The sequence below is a fragment of the Lissotriton vulgaris genome, chromosome 3_1 (genome assembly GCF_964263255.1).
Source record: "Lissotriton vulgaris chromosome 3_1, aLisVul1.2, whole genome shotgun sequence".
Taxonomy (NCBI): domain Eukaryota; kingdom Metazoa; phylum Chordata; class Amphibia; order Caudata; family Salamandridae; genus Lissotriton; species Lissotriton vulgaris.
This window is the reverse complement of record NC_141689.1, coordinates 81,726,935-81,744,599: the sequence shown is the minus strand read 5'-3', so window position 1 is coordinate 81,744,599 and position 17,665 is coordinate 81,726,935. Positions and strand designations below refer to the sequence as shown.

The 17,665-nt window shown below is 42.9% G+C and overlaps 1 protein-coding gene across 1 annotated transcript in view; it reads left to right on the top strand.

The window, feature by feature from the left end:
• The window catches only part of DYSF (dysferlin), a 1,070,125-nt gene that overhangs the window by 940,715 nt on the left and 111,745 nt on the right, over positions 1-17,665 (top strand). The window contains exons 45-46 of the mRNA XM_086960107.1: positions 7,686-7,784; positions 16,152-16,280. Coding sequence (XP_086816233.1) covers positions 7,686-7,784; positions 16,152-16,280 — 228 coding nt within the window. The remainder of the gene's footprint in view (positions 1-7,685; positions 7,785-16,151; positions 16,281-17,665) is intronic.

Below are 17,665 nucleotides of genomic sequence, written 5' to 3'. Positions count from 1 at the left end.
AAGGCCTGCTATGGTGAGGAAGGCAGAACCCAGTGGAGATACCATAATGCAGCATAAAAGAGGAGCCCTGCTATGGTGAGGAAGGCAGAACCCAGTGGAGATACCATAATGCAGCATAAAAGAGAAGGCCTGCTATGGTGAGGAAGGCAGAACCCAGTGGCGATACCATAATGCAGCATAAAAGAGGAGCCCTGCTATGGCGAGGAAGGCAGAACCCAATAAAGATACCATAATGCAGCATAAAAGAGAAGCCATTCTATGGTGAGGAAGGCAGAACCCAGTGGAGATACCATAATGCAGCATAAAAGAGGAGCCCTGCTATGGTGAGGAAGGCAGAACCCAATAAAGATACCATAATGCAGCATAAAAGAGGAGCCCTGCTATGGTGAGGAAGGCAGAACCCAATGGAGATACCATAATGCAGTTTAAAAAAGAAGGCCTGCTATGGTGAGGAAGGCAGAACCCAATAAAGATACCATAATGCAGCATAAAAAAGAAGGCCTGCTATGGTGAGGAAGGCAGAACCCAATAAAGATACCATAATGCAGCATAAAAGAGGAGCCCTGCTATGGTGAGGAAGGCAGAACCCAATGGAGATACCATAATGCAGCATAAAAAAGAAGGCCTGCTATGGTGAGGAAGACAGAACCCAATGGAGATACCATAATGCAGCTTAAAAAAGAAGGCCTGCTATGGTGAGGAAGGCAGAACCCAATAAAGATACCATAATGCAGCATAAAAGAAAAACCCTGCTATGGTGAGGAAGGCAGAACCCAATAAAGATACTATAATGCAGCATAAAAGAGGAGCCCTGCTATGGTGAGGAAGGCAGAACCCAATGGAGATACCATAATGCACCATAAAGGAAAAACCCTGCTATGGTGAGGAAGGCAGAACCCAATGGAGATACCATAATGCAGCATAAAAGAGAAGGCCTGCTATGGCGAGGAAGGCAGAACCCAATGGAGACACCATAATGCAGCATGAAAGAGAAGGCCTGCTATGGTGAGGAAGGCAGAACCACCCAGTGGAGATACCATAATGCAGTATAAAAGAGAAGGCCTATGGTGAGGAAGGCAGAACCCAATAAAGATACCATAATGCAGCATAAAAGAGGAGCCCTGCTATGGTGAGGAAGGCAGTACCCAATGGAGATACCATAATGCAGCATAAAAAAGAAGGCCTGCTATGGTGAGGAAGGCAGAACCCAATAAAGATACCATAATGCAGCATAAAAGAGAAGGCCTGCTATGGTGAGGAAGGCAGAACCCAGTGGAGATACCATAATGCAGCATAAAAGAGAAGGCCTGCTATGCTGAGGAAGGCAGAACCCTATACAGATACCATAATGCACCATAAAAGAGAAGGCCTGCTATGGTGAGGAAGGCAGAACCCAGTGGAGATACCATAATGCAGCATAAAGAGAAGGCCTGCTATGGTGAGGAAGGCAGAACACAGTGGAGATACCATAATGCAGCATAAAAGAGGAGCCCTGCTATGCTGAGGAAGGCAGAACCCAATAAAGATACCATAATGCAGCATAAAAGAGAAGGCCTGCTATGGCGAGGAAGGCAGAACCCAATAAAGATACCATAATGCAGCATAAAAGAGAAGCCATTCTATGGCGAGGAAGGCAGAAACCAATAAAGATACCATAATGCAGCATAAAAGAAAAACCCTGCTATGGTGAGGAAGGCAGAACCCAATAAAGATACCATAATGCAGCATAAAAGAGGATCCCTGCTATGGTGAGGAAGGCAGAACCCAATGGAGATACCATAATGCAGCATAAAAGAAAAACCCTGCTATGGTGAGGAAGGCAGAACACAATGGAGATACCATAATGCAGCATAAAAGAGAAGGCCTGCTATGGCGAGGAAGGCAGTCCCCAATGGAGATACCATAATGCAGCATAAAAGAGAAGGCCTGCTATGGCGAGGAAGGCAGAACCCAGTGGAGATACCATAATGCAGCATAAAAGAGAAGGCCTGCTATGGTGAGGAAGGCAGAACCCAGTGGAGATACCATAATGCAGCATAAAAGAGAAGGCCTGCTATGGCGAGGAAGGCAGAACCCAATAAATATACCATAATGCAGCATAAAAGAGATGGCCTGCTATGGTGAGGAAGACAGAACCCAATGGAGACACCATAATGCAGCATAAAAGAGAAGGCCTGCTATGGCGAGGAAGGCAGAACCCAATGGAGACACCATAATGCAGCATAAAAAAGAAGGCCTGCTATGGCGAGGAAGGCAGTCCCCAATGGAGATACCATAATGCAGCATAAAAGAGAAGGCCTGCTATGGCGAGGAAGGCAGAACCCAATAAAGATACCATAATGCAGCATAAAAGAGAAGCCATTCTATGGCGAGGAAGGCAGAACGCAATAAAGATACCATAATGCAGCATAAAAGAAAAACCCTGCTATGGTGAGGAAGGCAGAACCCAGTGGAGATACCATAATGCAGCATAAAAGAGGAGCCCTGCTATGGTGAGGAAGGCAGAACCCAATAAAGATACCATAATGCAGCATAAAAGAGGAGCCCTGCTATGGTGAGGAAGGCAGAACCCAATAAAGATACCATAATGCAGCATAAAAGAGGAGCCCTGCTATGGTGAGGAAGGCAGAACCCAATGGAGATACCATAATGCAGCATAAAAAAGAAGGCCTTCTATGGTGAGGAAGGCAGAACCCAATGGAGATACCATAATGCAGTTTAAAAAAGAAGGCCTGCTATGGTGAGGAAGGCAGAACCCAATAAAGATACCATAATGCAGCATAAAAAAGAAGGCCTGCTATGGTGAGGAAGGCAGAACCCAATAAAGATACCATAATGCAGCATAAAAGAGGATCCCTGCTATGGTGAGGAAGGCAGAACCCAATGGAGATACCATAATGCAGCATAAAAAAGAAGGCCTGCTATGGTGAGGAAGACAGAACCCAATGGAGATACCATAATGCAGCTTAAAAAAGAAGGCCTGCTATGGTGAGGAAGGCAGAACCCAATAAAGATACCATAATGCAGCATAAAAGAAAAACCCTGCTATGGTGAGGAAGGCAGAACCCAATAAAGATACCATAATGCAGCATAAAAGAGGAGCCCTGCTATGGTGAGGAAGGCAAAACTCAATGGAGATACCATAATGCACCATAAAGGAAAAACCCTGCTATGGTGAGGAAGGCAGAACCCAATGGAGATACCATAATGCAGCATAAAAGAGAAGGCCTGCTATGGCGAGGAAGGCAGAACCCAATGGAGACACCATAATGCAGCATGAAAGAGAAGGCCTGCTATGGTGAGGAAGGCAGAACCACCCAGTGGAGATACCATAATGCAGTATAAAAGAGAAGGCCTATGGTGAGGAAGGCAGAACCCAATAAAGATACCATAATGCAGCATAAAAGAGGAGCCCTGCTATGGTGAGGAAGGCAGTACCCAATGGAGATACCATAATGCAGCATAAAAAAGAAGGCCTGCTATGGTGAGGAAGGCAGAACCCAATAAAGATACCATAATGCAGCATAAAAGAGAAGGCCTGCTATGGTGAGGAAGGCAGAACCCAGTGGAGATACCATAATGCAGCATAAAAGAGAAGGCCTGCTATGCTGAGGAAGGCAGAACCCTATAAAGATACCATAATGCACCATAAAAGAGAAGGCCTGCTATGGTGAGGAAGGCAGAACCCAGTGGAGATACCATAATGCAGCATAAAGAGAAGGCCTGCTATGGTGAGGAAGGCAGAACACAGTGGAGATACCATAATGCAGCATAAAAGAGGAGCCCTGCTATGCTGAGGAAGGCAGAACCCAATAAAGATACCATAATGCAGCATAAAAGAGAAGGCCTGCTATGGCGAGGAAGGCAGAACCCAATAAAGATACCATAATGCAGCATAAAAGAGAAGCCATTCTATGGCGAGGAAGGCAGAACCCAATAAAGATACCATAATGCAGCATAAAAGAAAAACCCTGCTATGGTGAGGAAGGCAGAACCCAATAAAGATACCATAATGCAGCATAAAAGAGGATCCCTGCTATGGTGAGGAAGGCAGAACCCAATGGAGATACCATAATGCAGCATAAAAGAAAAACCCTGCTATGGTGAGGAAGGCAGAACCCAATGGAGATACCATAATGCAGCATAAAAGAGAAGGCCTGCTATGGCGAGGAAGGCAGTCCCCAATGGAGATACCATAATGCAGCATAAAAGAGAAGGCCTGCTATGGCGAGGAAGGCAGAACCCAATGGAGACACCATAATGCAGCATAAAAGAGAAGGCCTGCTATGGTGAGGAAGGCAGAACCCAGTGGAGATACCATAATGCAGCATAAAAGAGAAGGCCTGCTATGGCGAGGAAGGCAGAACCCAATAAAGATACCATAATGCAGCATAAAAGAGATGGCCTGCTAGGGCGAGGACGGCAGAACCCAATGGAGACACCATAATGCAGCATAAAAGAGAAGGCCTGCTATGGTGAGGAAGGCAGAACCCAGTGGAGACACCATGATGTACAACCTGGCAGAAGTCACGTAGCCACTTGCCAATGCTGGTCATTAACACAACACTTACCCACATTAGTTATGTCTGTAACCGTTAATTCACACAAAACCTTACAACCATGAAACCTTAGAGCATTACCCAACCTTCTAGACTGGCAAAAGTAGACCCCACTTGGTGCAAAGGGGTATATCATTTGTACAAATCAATCTCTACGTGTCTACTTTCGAGCATCCCCAAGATACTTCTTCCCCCGGTACACGGATCCCATGGGCCTTGAGCGCACTCCTTCTGACAATTAATGCAACAGCAACAGGGTTGACTTATGATGCTTGCTAGAAAGGAGCAACATGCAAAGAGCGACCAGCCTTGGTGCCGTCATGCCGTGCCTGGCAGCCTCCGACTCATGGTAGTTTGGCCATGTTGCAAAGGCGAGCCCTGTTACTGTTTTTTGAATTGAGTTCCTAACCAATTTCCTCTATGTTCATTGCCTTGCATCAGTTCCTAAATATTTCCGTTGGGTTGCCAGAAATATTGATCCAGACAAGCTGAGTACTTCTCCATAGAATAGGCTCATGGTAGGGGACCGGCTCGGGGCATTATACTGGAGGCATTATGCAATGGTTCTTAGGCAGCCTCATATATTTTGGAATCCCTGTCTTCAATAAAATTGAAGGCAGAAACTATTTTAAAATGGTCATAGTCATTAGGCATAGAACTATGAAAAACTACAATACCATCTGCTCTTTACAGTAGAAATGCCCCTCACTATTCTGTCAAATTACGCTACCGCCTTAGTGAGCTGCAGAGATGCATGCACTGTGGTATCGACTTTTAAATTACCTTGAAAGGACCTAAATATGTAACAAAGCACCTCCAAGAGCTGATTTCACCCACAGCTTGTATTAATAAAGCAACCAAAATAATATACATCCTTTGAGAGTAACTCATGAGACAGTAGCCTGTCAATCGTGACAAGGGCCTTTAACGACCATTAGAGCATTGGAATGTTGAGAGCTCCACTGAAGACACCTGAGCGGCTCAAGGTCAAGAATAGCTGCTACAGACCTTCTTGTACAACATTCCAATATTTGTTTTTCGGTTTCTCCTCTTTATTTTAGAACAATCAAGACTCAGTGGTGGAATGGTCTAATAGCCTTATAGCCCTTCTGCGCTGGGCTATATTTGTTGTTAAAGCCCTCTCCCTCATCATAGCAACCATAGCAACCCAACCCACAGCTCAGTCCTATAAATCGGGTTCATGACCTTTAACAACCCTATACAATTGTATAGCCCATGGCAGTGTTTTATAATGTTAAAATTATAGGCCAATCTTTACAAGAATACACCAAGACATCCGCCATCTTGTACCTATCTCAGATTTCCATCCGTGCATGGGACCCAATCTGTGGTAATATCCACTCTCAAAGTCCTGTGATTGGAGGTTTAACATGAAGTCGCTTCAGTGCCTGTTTTATAGAGTACGCGTTCCCTACTGTGGATTACTGGAGCCTCAGAGTAAGCTTGGTACTGGGGGGGGGGGGGGGGGGGGGGGGGGGGGGATTCAGCCCTTTGCTCTACAGTGTCTTTGATCCAGAGAAGACTCTTACTCAATTCTGCTAATGGGAGCTGCAATTGCAAAAAATATAATCGAGCTACCGCATCATCCTGTCTTGGACCCACCATATTACAATTTTCATTTGTTTACCTTGCAGGGGTCAAATGAGTCCACCTGTTGGCCAAAAAGTCTTAGGGTTTATTCAGCAGCCTTGACAAGTTTAATTAGAGCTTCTTCTTCAAAGGAGGTAATCGAAAAGAGAGACCTTGATGGTTGCTTCTCTGGCTGAGGTATGGTCCAAATCCATCAGGCCTGAAACTTCGCCATTGCTGCCCGGTGAAAAACCTGTGGGTACCTATACAGCGGTATGCGTACAGTGCCAGGAAACCCCGGTTGGGGTATAAGTGCGCTTTACAAGTACAAATTCATTGTATTTCATTTTCAATCTGGTGCTACCGGTGGATGTAAATGACCACAACTCAATCAGGGCCTTATTTATGAGATTTTCTGATTCAGAAATGTGAGCAGTACCCCCTTACGCCTACTCTCTGGTGTCCACAGCTAGCACTTAGAATTGTATAAAAAAGGTGAGCTTTCCATCGAAACTCTCACCCGTATCATTACATAACCTCTTCACTAGGAAACTTGAGCCATACGTCAACCCAGCTGTAACATTGATTAGGTGGATTAGACAGTTTGATACCTCTTAAAGACCCACTAACATAAGACAACACAACAAGGTCATAACTTATACCATAGCATAGAATAACATAACTTATAACAAAACATAGGATAGCACGATAAAACATACCATATAATATAATATAACAGAGCATAGCATAATATATAACGTATCATAACATAAAACATCATAACATCTGTGAGAATTGTGCGCTTTCCTTGAAATCTTTTGCATTTACTAAACAAAATTTGAAAGATAAGCTTTCAAATTACAGGAGGATGGACTGTAAGCCATAGACACATTTTCCACAGTACCACAGTAAATGAAAATGGATTTTTTGTTTAAAGTCAAAATCACTCATGTACACCAGAATTTAGGAAGTGGTTTGAATGCTGTACTTTAGTTTCACCTCATTGACTTGGAGGGATGTTGAAAACGAACAAGCATTTTAAATACTTAATTGATGATCAAATATGCAGTTCTATTGAGTCTGAAATCCATATTGGTTTGATTTAGCAACTAACTTTGTTAACATTTAACTTGAACATGAGTGAGAAGTTAATATTTTTGTATAAATGCAGTCTTATAACCTTGGCCAAATGTAACCAATAAGAATGACTTTTTGCTCACATGGCATTTTTGTTGAAAGATTTAACTGTGTAACATTTGATGACTGATGAATAAGGTAAATGCAGAACTTAAAGATCTCTCTTTAGTTGAAAGAAGTTGAAAAGCCATGAAAACTATTCTGTTTTAATTTATGTTCAAAATATTGTACCAATGTTTTATTGGCTGACACTGCATTGAGGCATTTTTGTTTTGGTTGCCAATAATAGTTGCTCATGTCTCTCATGATATCTCTACTGTGTCCTAAAGTCTTGCGATTTTAAAATCTTATGATTTCAAGACACTGAACTTTTGTAACTGTGTAACTGAACCATTATAGGAAGAAGAATTTATTGATTGGTGGAGCAAGTTCTATGCATCGACTGGAGAGAAGGAGAAATGTGGGACCTATTTGGAGAAAGGTTTTGACACTCTGCAGGTAAGTGATACCAGCTTAAATGAAAGTAAGATGTGCATACAAATGCCTCTGTTTGTAAGTGATCTTGCTGTCCAAGAGAAGTAACACAAAGTCTATGTTCAACTATCTTCAGAATGTTTACTGACAGTAAGAGGAACAGTATAAACTTACTCTTGATGCAGGAAGACAGAGTACAGTCAGGGGCTGAAACTATATATCTTAGACGAGATATGATGTAGATTGTCTCATTTTATGTGAGTGCAGGGGTTTTCTCCAGGTGTGAAATAATAAGGTGAAGGTGCTTTTGTAGTGTAACCTTAACAATAACTTGGAAGATATTCTGATAGTTGAAAATCTGTTTAAGGTTAGGGAAATTCACAGAGAGTTGACATTTTTGTAGTAGTAAATAGATATGCACGGTAAGCGTTCTGAATGCAAGTGAATAACTGAGCTTCAAGCCTTTGTAGGGAGTGCCCTTAAATAATGCAGGGGAATTCATTGGTTCCAAACACTGCCAATATGTCTTGTGCAGTGTAGCCCACCGAAAGGCAATAGCAATGAAAGAACAGCCTTACTCTGGTTCCAACACGTCAGAAGCTTCGTATCACCTCGCGCAGGTTAGTCAACAAGTTCTCGGCTCAAAAAGAGAGGCGGCTTGTACAAACCTCTAGAGTTTGTAGAGTCCAAATATACCCTTGATGGAGTTTTCACTCAGTCATCTTAGTAGTATTTTCTAAACTATTAAGGCACAAGTTAAGGTCTTAAGAGAAAGGGCATATTGTTATAAGTTGATGATGGGCTTAGGTCACAATATGTGAAGATATTTCCGGTCTGTTGTATTTGTGATGCGAGAGAGGGTTCTCAGTTTATGAAAGGCGTTCATGTTTTCTTTCTGCAGCACTTTAAGTTTCACCAAAACTTTAGAACACACGTCACTACCCTTCAACAATATGACACAGCAGCTAGTGACTTTCATGAATTCATTCTTTACTGTTTCCATGAATGCACTTAATCAAATGATTATATTTTATATCCTCATTTCTCTAAATGTCTGCTGCACTTCTATAACCAGCATGTGGCAGAAATAACAGCTGTGTTTTCTGAAATGCCCTCTCACTCAGATTTTAGTATGGACGACCCATGAGTATTTTGTGAGATGCTAAGACCTATCCACATTGCAGACTCCATATTGGGCTGGTTGAGTAAAGCGCTTCTAAATATAGTGTGTGCCGCTTATCCACATATATTTACTGAATCGTTTTTGGCCACTATAAGTGTGGCAGGGTATACTCAGACATGAGTCCCTTTCTCACTGCTCCATCAGGATTCAAGCAAGCCGGGCCGAAGAGGCTGAAATGCCAGAAACCGGTCCCCGGTAGCTTGTCTCCTTTCTGGTGAAGAATTGGCTTGGTAGTTTGGTCTGCCCTGTTCCCATGATGCACTGGGCCAGGGACAGACTAATTTGCATATAGCCAGGTTCTGAGCTGGGATGGGGCAGTGAGATAAATAACGGTGATGGATCAAGCCCTGATCTTTGGACTGGGTAAGAGTGGTCTGCTCAATTCAGACACTCTGTTCATCACCACCCCCTTTTGTAAATCGTTTTTGGCCACTATAGGTGTGGCAGGGTATACTCAGACATGAGTCCCTTTCTCACTGCTCCATCAGGATTCAAGCAAGCCGGGCCGAAGAGGCTGAAATGCCAGAAACCGGTCCCCGGTAGCTTGTCTCCTTTCTGGTGAAGAATTGGCTTGGTAGTTTGGTCTGCCCTGTTCCCATGATGCACTGGGCCAGGGACAGACTGATTTGCATATAGCCAGGTTCTGAGCTGGGATGGGGCAGTGAGATAAATAACGGTGATGGATCAAGCCCTGATCTTTGGACTGGGTAAGAGTGGTCTGTTTAACTCAGACACTCTGTTCATCACCACCCCCTTTTCTGAATCGTTTTTGGCCACTATAGGTGTGGCAGGGTATACTCAGACATGAGTCCCTTTCTCACTGCTCCATCAGGATTCAAGCAAGCCGGGCCGAAGAGGCTGAAATGCCAGAAACCGGTCCCCGGTAGCTTGTCTCCTTTCTGGTGAAGAATTGGCTTGGTAGTTTAGTCTGCCCTGTTCCCATGATGCACTGGGCCAGGGACAGACTGATTTGCATATAGCCAGGTTCTGAGCTGGGATGGTGCAGTGAGATAAATAACGGTGATGGATCAAGCCCTGATCTTTGGACTGGGTAAGAGTGGTCTGCTTAATTCAGACACTCTGTTCATCACCACCCCCTTTTCTGAATCGCTTATCCACAAAGTCATTGTATTGACCAGGTAGAAGGGATGCCAGCTATTTGTGAAACCTTTACCAAAAGTGAACAACACTGAAAGGTCACCACCCTCTTATTGAGGGGTTGTTGTATCTTGTAATGCTTAAATGATTCTAATTTTTCTACATGTTTCATTGCATAACTGTATCCTCTCTAACAATTGTAAAGCGCTCTGATACCCGTGAGGGTCATGTTTGCGCTATATAAAACTCTTCAAATAAATGAATTGTGTATGCACAGGAAGTAGTTCATCATCCTCTTGCTTTACTTGGTTTATACAATAAATAAACCACTAAAGAACAATCAATGAAAGAAAAGAAAAAAACATAATTATCAACAATATAGTAGAAAAGCTTGGATTTGAGCAATCCAGGTGTTCATAATTCAAATTTTCTATATAGGTTAAATATTTCCTGTCTTAGCACTTGTAAGATCAAAGACACAACCACATTATATACTGTTAAATCTTCCTGTTTACACATGTAGAAAGGGCTAATTTGTAATTAGTAATATTCATATTCACAAAAGTGGTTTTAAAAATCTCTTCCTGCGTTCACATGAAATGTATAAAATAATACAAAGTTTAATGTTGATTGTATTGATATCCCATCACACGGACAAAAGAGCTTTTCTTGTTCCATTGCCCATTTTATTGAATGCCACCATGCGGTGGACTAGTCCTAGATGCAAACATGTTAGGATATATCTATGGTACTAATTCAAAACATTAAAAAGATAAAATTGAAGTTGGTCATTCTGCTAGATAACCTCTGACTGATCATTTAAAAAGCACCATTGACACTCTCTAATTTCTCTATTACCAATGAGCAAAGCCTTTAATTCATTTTTCGAATAATGAATTATCGCCTATAGAGTTTCGAAAAGATCTCATTTATCCAACTTATTTAGGACATCTTTAATATTTCGAAGCCAAGAAATGTTATGGGCATGATCAAGAGAGAGACATTTTAACATAGCACTGTTAAACAAAGTCTCTGTCTAAGCTCCGACTGGATACCAGGGAAGGACTGGTTTTACATATAAAATATCTACAATAAGGAAAATTCATAACTCCTTATGTATAATGAATGCAGAGGTCGAATGTGGAAGTGCAAGTAGTATTCTCAGGAATGTATTTTCTTGTCTCTGAATAACTACGTTTTTAACAAATCTCCAAAAGTCCCGCCTCAAACGTGGCCCCCGCGAGCCACTTACATTTACATCTAGCCCACATTTCTCTGATGAGTTTAGTACCCAACTTAGTGGCAAATCTAAATACCCCTTTTGTTGCTTATAGCAGGTTTATTTGTGCGTATTATCTCTGCGTATCCCATGTATCTGTCGCCGAAAACTGAATACCCAAATATGAGAATGTTGGACTTCTCAATTTTTGTGCGTCTTTAATATAATGGGGGTGAGTCTTTGGTCTTCCCTGGCCACAGATCTTTGTAAACCTTTTCCTTAATTTAATCTTTAGATCCCTCTTCTCTATATATACTGTAAAGAGGTTAATAAGATGCTGGATCCAATCACAGGTTGTGACAACAATACAGTGTCATCTGCGCATAATAGTATTGGGACCTTCTGGGAACCCGTTCTTGTAGGGTCTGCACAAAGGACCTTTAGTTCTCCATCCACTACACTGTTATAAAGGGAAAAAAGAAAAGGAGGAAATGCACATCCTTGCCTTAGGCCCCTCTTTATCCCAAAGGCCAATAAGACCTCTCCTCTAGGACCATATTGTACCCTTACTGTTATGTTCCAATACATCCGAGCTAATAGTGTAAATATATTCTTCAGAACTTCTAATGATTTCAGAGTTTGCCACAACTTAGTTTGATTTACCAGGTCAAATTCATGAAACACAATTGGAGACAACCATCTTTCACCATAGTATACTTGTGTATTAAGAGATTAATATTCAGAATGTCTGTTTCCCATTTTGGCATTCTGTTAGAATGACATTTTCTTCTGCCCATCATTCGCTCCTCTCTAAAATAACTCTGCCCATAAGCTTAGCCGACGTGTCCGGATGGGCTATTGGACGCTCCAATTACCCTCCTTAACGATTAGGATAATAGTTGTTTCTGACCAAGTGGAGGAAAGAAAAGCAGCTCCAGCCACATTTCAAACCATTGTGCTGAAGTTGGTATGTGCAACCTGTATTTGGTAATGCAGAGGGAGTTAATTATGTAGAAGTATTCTCTAGTCTCTTATATGTTCCTTTGGCTGAGTGTGATTGGCTCTGCAACTTTTAGGGTGGTCTACATGACAGAATGTCATAACTCAGTAGATACAACCCCTTATAGTCTCCCGGTGTATTTTACTCAGTGGTTCAAAGCCACTACTACTGTAGTAGACGTGGCCCATGCCCAGGAATTATTGAGTCTTTGTGCTTTCTTCAAGAGATGTCAGGAGTGACTCTAGAAAAAGGAAGTAGAAAGTGACCATCCCTGTTGTCAAGAGCTTATTATGCTAAAGTCTAAAACAAGCAGCAAATATGGCACCCAGCTTGGTCCTACAGCAATGGGAGAAGATGAGAAAAGTGTCACTTCGCCTAGGGCACCTAAATCTGTTGCACTGTTCTCCGAGTTCAGCTCTGTAGCAGTCTCAATAAAAACTCATGATTCAGAAAAGGGGGTGGTGATGGACAGAGTATCTGAATAAGTAGAACACTCGTACCCAGTCAACAGATCAGGGCTTGATCCATCACTGTTTTTTAGCTCACTGCACCATCCCAGCTCAGAACCTGGCTACATGCAAATTAGTCTGTCCCTGGCCCAGTGCATCATGGGAACAGGGCAGACCAAACTACCAAGCCAATTCTTTTACTGGAAAGGAAACAAGCTTCCGGGGACCGGTTTCTGGCATTACAGCCGTCTTCGGCCCAGCTTGCTTGAATCCTGATGGTGCAGTGAGCAAGGGACTCATGTCTGAGCATACCCTTCCTGATCTGCTGACTGGGTAGTAGTATTCTGTTTAATTCAGATGCTCTGTCCATCACCACCCCCCTTTTCTGAATCGTTTTGTCCACCACAGGCGTGGAAGTGTATACTCAGATGTGAGTCCCTTGCTCACTGCACCATCAGGATTCAAGCAAGCCGGGCCGAAGACGGCTGTAATGCCAGAAACCGGTCCCCGGAAGCTTGTTTCCTTTCCAATAAAAGAATTGGCTTGGTAGTTTGGTCTGCCCTGTCCCCATGATGCACTGGGCCAGGGACAGACTAATTTGCATGTAGCCAGGTTCTGAGCTGGGATGGTGCAGTGAGATAAAAAACGGTGGTGGATTAAGCCCTGGTCTGCTGACTGGGTAGTAGTATTCTGCTTAATTCAGATGCTCTGTCCATCACCACCCCCCCTTTTCTGAATCGTTTTGTCCACCACAAGCGTGGAAGGGTATGCTCAGATGTGAGTCCCTTGCTCACTGCACCATCAGGATTCAAGCAAGCCGGGCCGAAGACGGCTGTAATGCCAGAAAACGGTCCCCGGAAGCTTGTTTCCTTTCCAGTAAAAGAATTGGCTTGGTAGTTTGGTCTGCCCTGTCCCCATGATGCACTGGGCCAGGGACAGACTAATTTGCATGTAGCCAGGTTCTGAGCTGGGATGGTGCAGTGAGCTAAAAAACGGTGATGGATCAAGCCCTGATCTGTTGACTGGGTATGAGTGTTCTGTTTAATTCAGATACTCTGTCCATCACCACCCCCCTTTTCTGAATCAATAAAAACTCATGCAGCTTTGAGATGACTAGTGATGAAATACCTACCATACAAATAAGAAACATTCTTCTGGTCCAGTTGGAGTCACTATTAGTAGACGAGAGATCAGGTTAAAAGGTGTCACTAGGCTACATTGATCTTTACCAATAACAGTTCTCTTTGGCTTCTCTATTCGAGTTTTTTTTATGTGTCTAAAGCAAATCTGAGTGAAGCTGGAAAGAGTCAACATCCTTCTTAGTTCTGGTTTCGTTCACTCTTCAGCAATTTTTTTAAAGGAAACGGATGCTAGCAGTCGACCCTGGACCACACTCTCGTTGGCACGGAGAGGTTGTGTTGGAAATGTGAACCAACTATTAGCCACTGATGATGTACCTTTGCCCAGTCCACATATAGAAGACGTTTCTGCACTGGGATTGAGTGTGCTTCTACTTTGGAATTTCACACAACCTCTCCTCCATTGCAGCAAATTCTCACCATCCTCCTCACTGTTCATTACCTGTCATGGCCAAAATGTCCATTGTGCCAGTTCAAACATCTTTTGGTGGTGAGGGACCGTGGAACATGAAATGCTGTCCAAGTATGAGTCACATTGACTTCTAGTGTGAGAACTTTTGGCTGTCGCAAGGCCTTGTCTCTGACCACACAGAGATGCTGTTCACCCGGCCCCCGGAATGAACTGCAGCCGCTGCTCTACAACTGGCATGCGTCGGGTACCTGGCCCACTGTACGTAAAATATTAAGCAATATTAATATTAATTTGGCATAATAGTTTGGTCTTGTTTCAGGAGAGTTTTAGTGCAGGCCAAACACTGGAAAGAGCAGAACAAGGCAGCTGAAGGTTGCGGTGTACAAGCTGAGCTGTCGGTGAAATGCTGAGTGGGAGCGGGGTCTGTGTTTTGTGACAACCACTTACCAAAATGGACAGTATTGCTTGAAATAAAATTAAATTAACCCTTTAACCAGGGGAGAGACCTTGGGTGAAGAACCACAACCAAAGGAAGGAAAGTCTATAGAAGTTTAGTACTTTTATCATTAAGTGAAACTACATGGTAAAGGTGTGTTTGTGGAACCAAGGACGTTAACTTTACATAGAAGCCCAGTTACTGACTACACCAATGAATGATTATTAAAAGATAAGCTTAACCTTTTACTGCTGTTATGTCAGAGCACTGAAGCCGGTGTTGTGGCAGGCACTGGTCCACCCCGACCCCTATCCTTAAAGCAACCAAGGGAGGTGGTGGTATACCAGATACCAATCTCCCCCACCTCTTCCCACAATGGTGAGTTGTCTTTCTCTAGGTTCCAAGTGACATCACCGACAACTGTAGTCTCACTCTTGCAATCTATTTAAGGTCACTAGCAATCCCTTTTTGGAAGAAATGAAGGAATAAAAAAAACAAGATGAAAATATTGAGAACTCTCTCCACTGCCTAGCACACGTAAAACCAAATTAATGAAGATTGTATTTTGGATCTTTTTAACCCCTTCGCTGCGGCGGCAATTCTGCCGCAGTGCTAGGGGGGGGGGGGGGGGAGCGGTGCTCGCATGCTTGTGACGGAGCCGCTCCGTCACGAGCCGCGGTTGCGCTGTGCTCATGACGGAGCGGTTCCGTCATGGCCCCGCCCGCTCAATAGAACGCGCCGCGCAGGCGCGAAATCAGCGGCGCGCAGGCGCGGCGGCAGGGCCATGACGGACCCGCTCCGTCATGAGCACAGCGCAACCGCGGCTCATGACAGAGCGGCTCCGTCATGAGCATGCATGGGGTTAAATGCCTGTGTGATTTTTGTAACTTCACACACCTTGTCTAGGTAGGAGGTGGTACATTACTTCCCCTAAAATTTTATTTGAGTAAAATCTTCTAGCTAACATATATTGTGATTTGTTTTCTACTGCAAAACTCACTTTGCACTATTTTTCCCTTCTGCACCTTCTTTCAAGTCGTTATAGGCAAGAATATATTGAAATGTTTTTGTATCACTGTAGATGGTTGAATCATTACTCTTTTTATAAGATTGTTATTGTTATGCCCATTCCTATTGAAAATTAAAATAAACACTTGTGGAGAAAATTGCTAAAGTTTAAAACACATTGTAGCAAAGTTGGAGTAGACAAGGCTTTACATCTTTGCACACCATTACTTAATACATTCTGTTTGAAATGTATATGTTCACATCTAGTGTTTCTATTGGGGTGCCATACAAAAGAATAATAAGTAAATGAAATGATAGAGACATGCAGATTTCAACTATATGGTGACGTGCACAACCCGTGGTCCACTTCCCAGCCTTCACTGTGCATCTTACCTGGTCTCCAGATCTATCTCTTATGCTAGTTCATGTCCCTCATCTTCCTTACAGGTCTATGACACAGAATTAGAGAGTGTGGAGGAGCATGGTGGCCTTACTGACTTTTGTCAGACCTTCAAGTTACATCGTGGGAAGACGCTGGACGAAAACGACGACCCTACCGTCGTGGGTGAATTCAAGGTTGGATCTGCTTCTGATTTCTGAGCTGCGGAAAGGCTGGTATTTGTTTGAGAACAAGGGAGCCAGCCCAATCATGACCACTAGCCCATTTCCTTCCCTTGTGAAAAGGCATTGTGAAAGCTCAGGGCAGTGTTTATTGTTTGAGGTCTCAATATTCTCGTGTTGGGACTCCCACAGGTTCTGTAGAACATGCCCATGAATTGATGTTATTGCAAGGTATAAGAGTTATATAAACTTTACAAAGATCTTAGATGTGGATGGGCTGCTTTAGGTGACTAAAGACTTCCTCATTTTCATGGAGAATTGAAGATAGCAAATTCACCAACTCCCTCACACAAAGATTCCCAACTGTCTGGCATTCCTAAATAGTGTTCACATGCTAGAATAAATGTGTAGATGTGAACACCGTATACCTTGACGGGTAGTACCTGTTGCTCAACTCTTTGTAAGCAATATTGCCAAAACACAGTCATGTTTACCTTAAGATTTCAAGGTATCTGAAAATTTGCTAAGAATGTGCCCTTTAATCTTCTTAAGCACTTTTGAGATAGTGCAGAGGTAGTATATGGACTGAATGGTAAGGTATGTTGAGGTCACCTAAAGATCATAACATTCCAGAATAGTCAAGAATTGCTACGTGTAGGCACTTTTCTTACAAGTAGTTGCTGCATGAGAAGGCTGGATTAAGAATAACGAGAGTCGAGTACAAGAGACCTCTAGATGCAATAAATTCACGCATTCCCTAAGGGGTAGCAGTTGGTGCTTACCTCTCTGAACTCAATATTGCCAAAACACAGTCAAGTGTTAGGAATCTGTAACCTTAGTAGTATTTGCACTGTCAAATAATCTGGCCACATGTATCATACTTTGTGAGAAGTACTGTGTTGCAGACAGACAGATGAAATCAGAACTAGAGAGCTCTAGAGCTGTATCCCGAGATGCCGCAATCGATGCTCCATTACATGGTGTCAGGGCATGATTCCTCAATATCTCACACACATTCTCCACATCCATTCATTCATTTTGAGGTCGCTTTATTCGTGTTGGTTCCATGCTGCCCGATTGATGGGAAGGTAAACCTTTAATTTCCATTTCCCAGCTCAATAGCTGGCTCAGTTCTGTATTTACAAATATGTTTCATACATAGTTATGATTCATACATTTTTCTTCCATGTTCCAGGGTATCAATTTCTTGAATTACAATTAATCTGAAAGTGATGTCAGTCATATGTAAGATTTGAATGTATATGAAAGATTTGCTAGGAATGTGCCCTTTAATCTGCCTACAGCACCTTGAGGTAGCGTAGAGGGTGTCTATGGACTGACCATTAAGGTAAGTTAAGGACACCTACTTAGCACACTTTACAAAGCAATAGTTGTCTGTA